The sequence below is a fragment of the Choloepus didactylus genome, chromosome 5, assembly GCF_015220235.1.
Source record: "Choloepus didactylus isolate mChoDid1 chromosome 5, mChoDid1.pri, whole genome shotgun sequence".
Taxonomy (NCBI): domain Eukaryota; kingdom Metazoa; phylum Chordata; class Mammalia; order Pilosa; family Megalonychidae; genus Choloepus; species Choloepus didactylus.
In genome coordinates, this window is record NC_051311.1 from 113,017,617 (window position 1) to 113,030,733 (window position 13,117).

A 13,117-nucleotide genomic window follows, 5' to 3' on the forward strand; every position below is an offset into this window, starting at 1 on the left:
TAATTCAGAAGAGGTTTGGGAACCTCAATTATCTAGGTAATTATTTTGGGACTCCACGGTATGATATGTAAACACAGACGCTAATTGACACTTTAAAATAAATTTACAAAAAATGCAAGGAACTTATGAATTACAAAAATGACTACTAAATACATCCATGTAGACAAAACATACTGTACTATCTGTTATTGAGGTATACATGAGAGCAAAAGACAGAAATTTCTGGGTTGCTATAAAGTACTTTGTTTAAAAATTAAGATTTTTAATTTGCTTCCAATACTTTTAAAAAGCTCTATCAATCAAATATGTTGATAAATTAGACATGAATGTAAAGTGAGGGAAAACTTTAACTCAAATACTTCTCAGTAATTTACCAATAATTGAAGAAAAGAATTTCAAAAGACAAAGTCTACTATTATAATAAAAATATTTATTATAAAAATGATCACATTGCTCTGTACATAACCTAAAGACTAAAACACAATTTATATGTTAATAATTTAAATGGGCCTGAACATCCAGTATCTATGCACTGGAATCCTAAAACTCTTCCATAGATTTCACAAATACCAACAAAGAGTTATTTATTTTATAGAACACCATTTACAGTCTAGGCTATTGAGAAATTAACAATTCTTTTTCTCTAGTGTTTTAAAAATGGTTCACAGTGTTTGGGTTAATTAATCAACTGCTTTAAATCTTTGGTAAATACGAGTATTTACATGCAAAAATATTTAGCTTAACATTTCAGGAATAAACTGAAAAGTCAAATAACCAATTGCAAATAGTTTTGTGTAATCAATAAAGGCACAAGCCAGAGTCCCAAGATTACAGTCACTATCTAGAACTCCTGATGCTAAGATCTGAAATCCACAAGTAGTTTGAGACTTCCATTGCCACTACCAGAATTATATCAGGCCATTGCAAAATTAAACACAAATGTCATATTCAGCATATACAGTACTGATTAATTTACAGTGCAGATAATCCTGATTCTTTCTATATCCCAGTTTAAACATTTATTTGATACAGATGAGTTTATTTTCTCGTAAAAGCCTACTGTCGTGTGAGAGTGGGAGCCATTTAAAGAAGCTGTACTGATTTTTAAAGACACTGATTCATCCACTTGTCAAGAATTTATCCATGAAAATACGGATTTCTTAAAATTAATTTGTGGGGAAAATGGCAAGACGCCCATCTATTGCTTCTTTCCTTCACTCTCTTCCCTTTCTTCCTTCTTTTTGTTTTTCATTCCTTTATCTCTAAGAGTAATGCACATGACTGGCCTGTCAACCTACAAATTACAACTTAACCCCCCAAAAGTACCATATACATTACAGCCTTCTTTCATTAGCTCTCCATCTTGATGATGCACAAATGAATAACATCTTGGCATGAGAATCTCCTACTTCCAGGCTATTTGTTAAAATTACTCCAAGAAGTATTTAAATTCTAATGTTCCTGAGTCATTTGGTTAGAAATTTTTATAGACATGTTAATGCTGGAGTGTACAGAATATAATGATATCATATTCTGTTTTTAAGCCTAAAGAATGGATGTCTTTGGATTACTACTCAGCCCTTCCTACTGAGTTAGGGAAAACACTGGTTTTTCAATCTATAGTTTCATTTAAAAACAAAGCAAGACAACAGGTACTGTTGCTTTCACTTTGGCAATTCTTCTCTCCCTCCAACAACCAACATCCTAATTCAGTGCATTATTTTAAAATTGACCCAAGACTAGGCACCTGCCATTAAATGTGCACTTTAGAAGTGTGACTAGGTAAAAACAGCATAATAAAGGAGCTATATTTATAACAAAGTGAATGTTATTTTAGTCACCATCCTATGCTCTCTACGGCACATAAATATTTAGGAAATGTCCGTCTGCATACATTTCTCATCACACAATGTTAACTAAGCCCTAATCCTGTGAATGGCAGGAAAATACTGGTGTATTGCCACTTGATATTCAATAAATACCAACATCTTATCATGTCAACAAGAGGGCTTAAAATATCAGTATATTGAAACTGTTAACTTTTATCTTTTCATTCACTCCCTTTCCCATTCTTAGTTGAGATGGAAATCTGAGGCTTATTTCTTCTTCAGGATTTGATATAAACTCATGAGTTATTCTAAGTTAAAAATTAAAGAGCTGGCCATCTGTTAACTCCTGTAGCATTAGGCTCTCCTGTATGACAGGAAAAAGCTCCATTCCTCTCAATCAGTGCTTTGATCAAGGAGTTCTTGTTGCTGTTGTTTTTGAGCAAACAACAGGATACACGCAAACATTCAAAAGCAGCACTGGCACAGACACACTTTGATCCCTTAAAGTGTTCTGGGTGTCCCTCTTCACAGTGCCACTTTTTCCTTTGCCAGGTTCTTTGGTTCCTTACTTGGGATACACCAGTCATCAGCTTCAGTGCTCATCTGATAATGTTTGAAGGCTGACTTATTAAAGACTGGGAGCTTTTCTACAGACTCGGAAGATAAGGCCTGAAAGAAGAGGAAATAAAAATCAGATCAAAGAAATTATTCATGGCATAGTTTGTACTTGAAGTGATTATTCAAAATGAATTTAGAGGTAAGTATTCAAACGTTCAAATACATTCTTTCAACTGACTTAGTAATAAGAGCACACAAAAGCCTACAGTATACTAAGCACTGTATAAAACAAAACTAAAAAAAAAAATGAATATGATTTCTACCCTATATGGACTGAAATTATATATACAGAATTATCAATTCCAGAATAGAATTTGTGTTTAATATTTATATATTCCTTTGTTTAGATATTGTTTGCCTGATAGAGTTGAATAGCAACACTATTCTTTCCAGGCAAAGTCTTTGTATCTGTGACAAAGTAAGATACCTGTTCTGATACTATTTCTCAATCCTTTGAAGACTTTTGCTCATATAAGAAATGAATGCATTAACAATTGCAGACAGTCAAAAGTCACTTGATAAATAATTCCAATGCATAAAAAAGGAACCTGGAAGCTTAATTTTTTAGTTGCCAATATTTGTAAATATATTTACAATTGAAGCAGTTAATGAGTGACTAAGCAAATCAGGACAGTGACCTTAACAAATAAATAGAGACTGTATCAGAAAAGATAAACCATGAACCAAGTTTTAATGTTAATTCAGGAAATGCCTGGCATCCCACTGATGGCTTGTGAGCAGTCAGCTTTCCTTTCCCTGTATTTCTAATAAGGTCTGCTTAAGGTGTTGAGTATTTTGATGTCTGTTGTTTCTGGGCTGGATATTAATTGGTATATATTTCCCACAAGTTCAAATAGAACAAAGTATAGTTACTCCTACAGATGTCAAAAGGAGTTGCCTTAAAAAATTCATAAGAGGATGTCCTTACTCTGAAACTTTGGTGATTTGGTTCTTGGGAAATAATTTTGCTTCACTTGAGATAGGTAACCTGTTCTGGCTCCCGCTTTGGTAAACAGCCATATTAAATAGTACATCTACATACACCCAAACAGAAAATAAAATGACTTGTCATTATTTGCATTAATACAGTTTGGGGAATTCACTCTGAACCACAGAACTCAGACCTGTGAAAGAAGCAATATTTTTAGGAATATTATTTTTCTATTGAGTTCAAAGGATACCTTTAAGTATATGATAGCATCTGTTCCATATCCTGACAAAGAGTAGAGATTCAGATCTCCTTGAAAGTACTTGGCATAGAGACGAGAAATTGGCAAGCCATAACCAAAACCAGCCTATAGGGGAGAGATCAGTTATTAGTAAAGAAGAGGCTATGATCATTGAAATACAAAACGTAGAATGGAGTTATTTTCCTCAATGATACTGATGTCCCAGAATTTAGATAAATATCTTTTGCTTCTAATCAGATCCCCTTGTAGAATTGTTTCACCATTTTTAGTTTGATTTAACATTCTTTCTCATATCACCCATGACTAAGTTAACTAAATTGATTTACTCACCTAAATATTTTCTTGTAATCCCTGCCCTTCATTTATGACTAGATCTCTAGGGTAAATTTAGCCATTTAATTGGTCTTACCAAAGGAGCATTCCGGGAATTATCCATCACAGGCGTTGGAGCAGTGGAATAGGTGTAACTGAAGAGGCGGTCAGTGATCCTCAGAGGAACACCACCGCCTCGGTCTGAAATCTTAAACAAATAAAGAAGTCATCAGAGATACACATTAAAAAACAACATGTGTTTGCCTACATAAAAATATATTTTCTCAAATGAAAAGTCATCTGGTGTACATGACTGACCTATTGCCAAAAGCAGAGAACTTTATTTTTATTGACGCTTTTTAATTTTCTCAAGAGAGACCTCCCACCAAAAAACAGAGCATGATTACCTTAATTGTAAGGTCTTCTTTCCCCAAGACAACAATCACCTCGATTGGCGTAAGGGAAGGTGAATTTTCTTGGTGTTCAACTGTTGCCCTCATTGCATTCTAAAGAAAACAAACAATAAGGAACTCGGTGGGAGAAGAAAGAGGGAGAAAATATAATTGGTTTTTATGGTTAAAACAAAAGCAGCATGAGCATGATTCAAAATTCCTATTTCTTAAGTTAATACTAAAACATCTCTGTAAGTAGCCATTTATGAATGTGTCATGTAGGATGTATAATGAACATTCATTTACCATGTAAAATGGCTCTTGGGAGTAATATCTAATGGAAAAACAATTCTACTGGATGTCATATTCTTATTTGTAAGCTTAATTTAAATGAAGGAATTGCTTTTGATAGTACATTTCCTAGCTCTACCTTTTCTGCCTTTACATCACATTTTATATCCAAGCATCAAAGGCTATTACATAACAAATGAACAGTGAATCATTGAATCAATTTATTCACTTTTATAAAATTTACTGGAAAAGGTCGTTACTATTTAAAAGGACAGTAAATAATTCTAAATTCAATTTCAATTTGCATTTGATTATCATCAAAATAACTCTATAAGTTGGACCATTCAATTTACAAATAAATCAAAGAAAAACATCTCTTTTGTCTCTTAACACTGAAGAAACTAAAACAAATTTTTAGCCAAATGGATGAAGTCCTTACACATAAAGTCTGGGTTTATTTAATCCAGTTTCCTCTCTAACCATCTTCTGGTAGGTCATCTGCTTTCTGTTTTCTATGTAACATTAAATTCTAGTAGTTAGCTGAAGTGAAATAAAATAGATGAGATGTTTGTAGTACAATTAATATCTCACTGAACTAATATTAGAATAAGTTAAGAAATAGAAAGTTCTAGAAAGAATTATATCAGAATTAGAGGCAAGTTTCATGTTTTTTTAGGCTTCTTGTCTCCAGTTCAAGGGACTCTTGGGAAGTACTGCAGAACCTCAGGTGGTTTTCTATTTTTGGTATAAGATTAGAACCCATGAAAGGATTTGATTTTTAGCACTTGGCTACCTCAGACCAGTAACATCTGCATCTTCTGAGAACTTGTTAGAAATATAAATTCTCAGACCTACAAAACAAACTCTCTCTCTCCAAGTGATTCTAATCACATTAAAGTTTGAGAAACACTGCCCTACAGGCTTCCTACCTTAAGTACAGACTTTGGATCAGAATTATCACCTGTTAGCATATTAGAAATGCAGAATCTCAGGCCCTACCTGAGACTACTGAATCAGAATCTACAGTTTAACATAATATGCAGGTAATTTATATGTACTTTAAAGTGGATAATTGAGGTAAATGACTTTCTCTGTGACATTTCTAGAGTCAGACTGGGGCTATGACACCATAATAATTCTTGACCTGAGCCTCTGGGTTTGACAGTATGTGGGGGTGGAGGTAACAAGGCCCCACTCCCTGAAGCAGTCTTCCTGTGACCTTCATTAATGAACGATTAGTACTGGACACCTGGACAAATGATGGGCCCATCCTCTCAGCTCTACACCACTGAGGCATCATAAATTCTATCGTGCAGTCTAAAATACTTGTAGATGCTGCAGTGAGCTGCAAATACCATTTCAAAGACTGTAGCTCCTTTCTCTTTGGAGCACAGAAGCATGCTTGGGAAAAGGTAGTGAGGCTCCTGATTAGTGGGGAATGATAAAGGAAATAAAAATGTAACCTGTGAATTTTTTCTGTTATAGACACAATTGCAATTATTGTGAAGTCTCATACCTTGAAGAGTTCAAAGAGCATATGATGAAGATGAGAAGGAACATACACAATGTGAATTGGTTGGCCTGGAAATTTTCCTAAAAAAATTAAACTAATTTAGAATTCGTAAACAAATACTGCATTAAAATAAACTTCTGTATCTATTTGATTAACATTTTGAATTTAAAGTGATGGAATATTTCCCATCCTCCCCATCCCCAAATCCGACCCTAGAACCTTCTAATTAAACAGTAAACACCATAGGGTTATTTTCAAAATGCTATTACAGTTGTTATCTAGTGCTCTATGATTTATTTTGGCATTTCTCTGTTAATGGGTAAAGCTGTGTGAAATAATGGTGTGATCAGTTAGATTATATTGACTGTTTCTATATATAATATTTTTGTACTGGACAATTCCAAAGTTAAACTTACATGGATTTCAAGAGAGAAAAAAATGACTATAAGTGTGTTTTTTAAGTATAAAATTGAAATTAATGGTATCTATTATTTTCATATTTGTATTGCATGATAAAATAACACACCTGATTATTCTAGATCTCTATACAACTCAAACATTAAATATTATACGTTAACTATACTTAACTTTCACCATGAGGCTAAGGAAAAGAGAGAAACAAAACCTCATAGTACTGTTTGAAAAGAAAAATGAAAGTATTATTCTTCAGAGTCCCAGGCCTTGGCAAACTTTGAATGAGAAAACAAAAGGTCTGGCACAATTCTCTCTTTATCAAACAGTTCAAGCAGTTAATCTACAAGTCTTAGGCAACATCTCTGTTTATGCTCAGAGATATTTTTCAACCTTTATTTGTACTTCTGTTTTTGGTTTAGCATTTACTTATCATTTGCATACCCCCAATCCATGAGTTAGGCTACTCTGATAATCTGGAAGTGTAATGTTAACTCTGACCACTACAGAAATTGTTCCTGTATACGTATTATTTGGAAAAGATATTCACTTTGAATGGAAAGGATAAGGTTATTCCAATTTACATACATCATGTGGCTTTGAAATGCAACTCTGTTCTAGAATAGAATGTGATATAATTCTGCCTGGTATTCATCATGTAATCACTTCCATCAATGTGGGAAGACCTTGTCTTCACAAGTAACCTAGAGTTGAAGCATTTGAAGTATATATACTCTGCTCCCAAAACAGTGGTATATGATTACAGTGCAATTTCAAGGGTTTGATTGTTTCCAGGTCTTATGAGTAACCTACGTGATTCTAAGTGATTCCCCTAACTTCTCGCCTCCCTGGCCCTCATAGTCTATAGACACTTTGAATAGGTTACTAATCTTTCTCTGATCTAAGAAAACTGCATCTAGTTGCTTCTCTAAATCCCAATTTGTTCAAACCATTTTTCTTTATGAATCATCATTACATCATTAGCAACTGAATATGCTCAATCGGAACTTGCCAGTTGAGATAGTTAAAAAGAACACTGGCTTCAAAAAAAAAGTGAAAATCCTAGGCAAGTTCAGAAGGGTAAAAGGGAACATAGAAAAGTTTGTATTTTTAAAAGTAATCATAGTGGGGGAATATTGAATTTTGCATAGGTTAAAATAGATTTTAATTATTGCTTACCATTCACTTGTGTGAGCTTTAAATCTGGAGATGTTAAATAATACTGATCACAAAGCATCCTTGAACACTCAAAGGCATCTGGAAAAGAAATTTTTTTTCATCATCATGAAACAAATTTATACCATGCAATATTTAATGTGATATACTATCCTCAATCTAAAACATTCACTGGAGTACAGGTTTGTGTGTAGGAAAAAATACCTTCTTAATACTTTGCTTGAAGAAAAAAATTAAGACAGTGCTTAAGTTGTAGCAATAAGAATATAGGAAATTCAGAAATCAAATATAATATATAAGAATTTGGCACATTAGCTTCTGATATTTGGATCTTTCATAAAATTATAAATGAATGTTTAAGCTCTCAACTCTAAAAAGCAATATGGTTGGCAGGATTCATAAAAATATAAATGGAGCACTACCATCATAATTCATTCACAGGGTCATCTCAACCACAGATATGTCAATCATACATTGCACATCTTCAATAAGGGAAATGCAGAAATCTAGACTCTACCTTGGACCACTGCTACCACGTCACAGTTTGGATCAATGCTTCCAATGTGGCTTGGGTTTCCTGTCTGTAAGTCACTAAATATAAGAACTGTTAAAAAATAAAAACAAAACTATTGTTATATAGATCAGAATAATTATTAGAACTACCACTGAGAAAGAATATGACCGACTCATTAGTGAAACAGCTAGTTATAGTGTGGTTTATATTCTATACCAACTCTAAGTATGATCATGATGACCTAACTTACTGTGCTGGTTCATCAGCATCCGAGTAGAAATACGGTTCATGTAAAATCGATCCAAGAAATACTGCAGATTTTGATTGGTGACTGGGTCAACTGTACAGCTATCTTTATACTCTATAATTCCTTGTGCCATTGTAGGGACTACATTATGGTGTCTATTTCGAACTTTGATGAGTGTATCTACAAAACTAAGACAAAAAATAAACAGTTAGTGAAAACTAACATAAGTTTCATTCATTTACATTCTTTAGATTATATCAAAGAAGGTTAAAGCTCTTTTTAATTCCTCACCTAAACAAACCAAACGAGAAAATGTTAGGGATTCTCACTACAGATTCTTCCAGTACAGTAGAGGAAATGGTTCCATAAACAAATTTATTTTGCTTCTAGGTTATATGTAAAAATACCAAACTCTGAAACTGGTACATTCATTGCAGGTGTTCATTAAATGTTAGTAAGCTTTCTCTTTAAAAATAATAATTAATTTTGAAGTTGAGTCTAGGCTGCCATTCTGAAAAAATTTCCAAATTTCTTGTCAGATTTACAAAAGATTCTCATTTAGGTTGTTAGAAACTGTCAGTTACTCTGAAAGAAAATTTTTAATATTATGTAACAGTAAATCATCCTGCAAATCTAATCATGTGACTACATTTATAGTAAAAAGTAGATTTCCTTCAAAAAAAAAAATCCATGTCCTCTACACTTGTTTATACCCAGTACCATTTCCAATGCCTTATTCCTCCATCACTTCCAAAATACCAAGAAGCCAAAACTGTTAAGAAGGTAGTCATTTATTATTCAAGGTTGAAGTTCCTTTAATTTAGGTCTGAAATATCAGGAATGTGTTTGGAAATACTCAAAATTTTAAACATTTATTCTAATGCATTAAGCTTACTCTGATAATATTTTCTGGTCCTCTGCGCTTTTCTCGTGGAATTCCACCAAATCCCTCAGGCTCTGGATATACCTGTAAAGGGACAGGTGTGCTTTAAGCTTTAAAACTAAATAGTCAGATACAAATGGCTGAAAATAGAAAGCCTTTTTCAATAATCTGAAGCAAGCATTGGTTAAAATTAAACTTCTGCACAGCACATTTGGGGAACAATATGTAAAAAAAAAAAAAAAGCTACAACGTTTAATCCTCATCTTTCTAAACTTAAAATTTATGGTTCTTTAATCATTCCAGGTTAGTATTCAGCTTTCTGTTTTGTTTGACAAATGTTTTTATTTCTTTGAGCAATTCTTGGAATTAACTATTTTTTTTAAAGGCTTCCGATTTGTTCCTATTATATTCATTCTTAGGGAAATAGAAGTCTTGGAAGTAGCAGTAACTACTACAGATTGGATATGTGTTTGAGATAGCAATTGTTTTATGTTTGCAATACATATATTCAATGAATAAACGAACAAAAAGCTGTGCAGTCAGTGGTTTAGGGTAAGGCCCTGGTTTGTGACTGCTGAAGTGCATATCCTGGCTTTGTTCTCTGAAAACATGCTCCTTTGAGTTATCTATCCTTTCTAAGCCTCAGTATTCTCATTTGTAAAATGAGCTCATAATAACTGACACTGAGTGCTGGCTAAGTGCCAGGTGCTGCTCTAAGTGCTTTCCTATGGATCATTTCATTTAATTACATGGAAACATCCCTTTGAGGCATATACTTCATTCTCCTCAATAACAGATGAGGGGATTGAGACATAGAGAGTTTATGACACTTGCCAAGGGTCCTACCACTAGGAAGTGGTGGAGTCAGGATTTGAACCCAAAGCCCACTCTGTTCATCACTTTGTAAGAACAAATATTACGCCCTCCCTAAATAGTACTCATTCAAATCCGTTTCTAGGCATAACAGTCAGTTTGCAATATCAAACTGTCTTTTATTGTTTAAAATACAAAATTAAAACTACATGTCAATTATTTTTCATATTTTTCCTGGAAGTAAAAATAAATATTGTAATAGCATCTCCCTTTCAGTGTAAAATGTCTGTTTATAGCTTTCTAATCACCCTTATGATAACTTACCCTAAATTAATAAGAAAATTCTTTAGGACTTTCAAAGTATTAATACTGTTCAGAGAAGCTGTTTGCCAATTATGATGTTAAAATATTATTAGAAATCATAAAACTAGGAACTGTTTCAGAAGGGTTCACCACTTACCAGCTTTTAACCAACTGCACAGAAGAAGTATTTACTAATGGAACAGGGAGAATATCAATTTCCTTCAGGATATTGGCCAGCCTCACAGGCAATTCTTGTCGCAAAAATGCAAAAGAAGTTCTTTCACATGCATTTTCTGAACCTGTAATAAATTACATTTATTTAGTGTTTGGAAAAGAGTGTGTCTAAATGATATAGTTAAATAGCATTAACTACTGAATATTGAATACACACACACGATTATATTATGCCCTCAGTGGGTTTTCAGTTTATCGATAATTCAAGAGCAGGTGTCTTCTTCATTGTCTTTTTCTTTCTTTCTCTGTCTCTCTTTTTTTTTGTGGGGACAATATAGGAAAATTATTGCTATCTTTTTTTTTGAAGAGGAGTCACTTTCAAGAAATCTGAATATCCCACCACTCAAAGTATTTATAAAAGAGGAGAGGATTCAGTCAACATTATAAGATCAGCAACAAACCATCCATCACAGAGTCTAGACATGAAATAGAAGGGGGTGGGAGTGGGGGATAAGGGCTGGAGTAGGGGTTGGGATGTTTCCAGATTAGTGATAAATAATATCACATTTAAACCCTCGAAACCTTCCTTATAAGATTATTGCAGCAAGTGTGTAAATATTTACAGCAGCATCTAAACACATGAAAAAATATAAAGGTACGTAGAGAGAGAATGAAGAAACCTGTTAGAAATGCAGAGGGATGTACTCTGGAGGAGGGTGGTTAAATTAAGTTAAGCCTCCTTTAAAATATTAGGAATCCTCTCCAAGAAGAGCTATGCTGTGGAGAAGGGGAGAAAGTTTCTAGTCCATTGTTAAAAGGTGACTGAAAGCAAAAACTATTTTGACCGGAAGCTCTAGCCAGAAAGGAGAAGAAAGATGAAGCCAAACCATCCAGTGTTGGAGGGGCTGCAGGAGGCCTGGACCTGTAGGCACAACTGTTAGATAAAAGGCAAATCTAGGAAACCAAGCACGGTGGCGTCGAGGCTCCAGGGATCAAGGGCAAAGCAGCCCCTTATTTTAGCAAAGAACCCAAACACACGCACACTCACACATACACGCCCAGCCCTCCCTATCCCGGGCTGAAAGTTAAGGCAGTTCTCCAGGCCCGGCTCACCAAAGTCCAGCAGCTGCTTTATGGACAGCGGGGACGGGCTGTAGCGCGAGAAATGCTCGACCTCGAGGGGTACCGGGCTGGCGCCGCTCAGCGAGCCAGCGCTGCGCATCACGAAGCGGGCAGCCTTCATCTCGACACCCACCAAGCCGGGCACGGACTGGGGGTAGTTGAGGGGCGAAGTTTGCCCTAGAGAGCCCCTCGGTCGGAGGAGAGGCACGGGACGCTAGGGCCCGGAGGGCAGAAGAGCTTGTGGTTCGAGATGCCGCGGGCTGGAGGTGCAGGACCCTGGACTCCAGCTGCAGATATCTGAGCCTCCAGTACAAGACTTCCCACCACCCACCGCCTCCCGCGGTTTTATTTGTCTGCTCGCGCTCCCCCCGCCCTCCCACGGGGCGGAGTCTCCGGGACTTGGAGACCAGACCGGATCTTGGGGCCGAGCCAATCAACTCAGAAAATGAACTCTGGGCCCCGCCCCCGGTCCGTGTCCCCGTGGCGTGGCCCGTGCCAGGAGCCGTGAGAGGTCAGGGGCGGGGGAAGGCCCGGGAGGAGGAGGATAAAGCGGACACCTGGCCGGACGTGGGCGCGAGGTCAGCGGCTTGGGATAGGGCTGCCGCGCGTGGGTTTGGGTCTCCTCCAGACCCATCCTTGTTTACAAGTCTTAAGCTGGTGCCAAGTCACGCATTCCGCACCAGAAACTAGTTCCAAGAATCTGGGCTCCGGGAGCTCACTGGTCGGTGCTCAGAACGGGGCTTTTACAGTAGCCAGTTGGCTCGGTTCAAAAGTATGCGCTTCTTTGCCGTTTGGCGGCTGAGGGAGGAAACATCCCAAAGAGTTCTCCTGGAGTCTCTCCAGGGACTAACGGCACGGGGCAGGAACTGGAAGTTCCGTTCGTTGAGACTTCAGGCACTTCTCAAGTACGTACGTTTATGTTTTCCTGTGATGATAAAGAGCCACTGCTCTGTGTGTCTCCAGTAACACATTCTGTCCTTTAGGTTTAACCTTGTTTATTAAAAACAAAACAATAAAGAGACCAACTTACTAATTTAACTCACCTTCTTTTTCTACCGTCAGAGAATTTGCTCACTCTGACGCCCTGTACGTCATGTCCTTAATCCAAATCTTTGCCAAAGATTTTCCATTTTACCCTTAAATGTCTAGTGCAAACGATCTCCTAGAGACCTTTTCTGACCTGTGATCCCCACATCTTCCAAATATGGCCTTTGTCTCTCATGGCCTTCCACAAGGAAGTTAGGGTAGGGAACGTGTCTTTGCGATATCTTTGTGTCATTTTTGTGATTCCTGCCCTGCTTTGAATGCAGCCGCTACTCATTTGTTACA

At 36.2% G+C, this 13,117-nt stretch overlaps 1 protein-coding gene and 1 long non-coding RNA gene across 2 annotated transcripts in view; one reads left to right on the forward strand and one right to left on the reverse strand.

Annotated features, from left to right (window-relative positions):
* Positions 1 to 408: 408 nt before the first annotated feature.
* On the reverse strand, positions 409 to 12,106 carry PDK4 (pyruvate dehydrogenase kinase 4). Its single transcript, XM_037836729.1, has 11 exons — positions 11,780 to 12,106; positions 10,650 to 10,791; positions 9,389 to 9,460; positions 8,497 to 8,681; positions 8,250 to 8,336; positions 7,736 to 7,813; positions 6,149 to 6,225; positions 4,357 to 4,455; positions 4,047 to 4,157; positions 3,629 to 3,742; positions 409 to 2,498 (listed from the first exon to the last, which is right to left on the reverse strand). Exons 1-11 carry the CDS (start codon positions 11,907 to 11,909, stop codon positions 2,355 to 2,357), a joined length of 1,239 nt encoding a protein of 412 aa, XP_037692657.1. The 5' UTR covers positions 11,910 to 12,106; the 3' UTR covers positions 409 to 2,354.
* Positions 12,107 to 12,278: 172 nt separating this feature from the next.
* The window catches only part of LOC119534955, a 128,575-nt gene continuing 127,736 nt past the window's right edge, over positions 12,279 to 13,117 (forward strand). The window contains exon 1 of the long non-coding RNA XR_005217141.1: positions 12,279 to 12,693. This is a non-coding gene — a long non-coding RNA (uncharacterized LOC119534955). The remainder of the gene's footprint in view (positions 12,694 to 13,117) is intronic.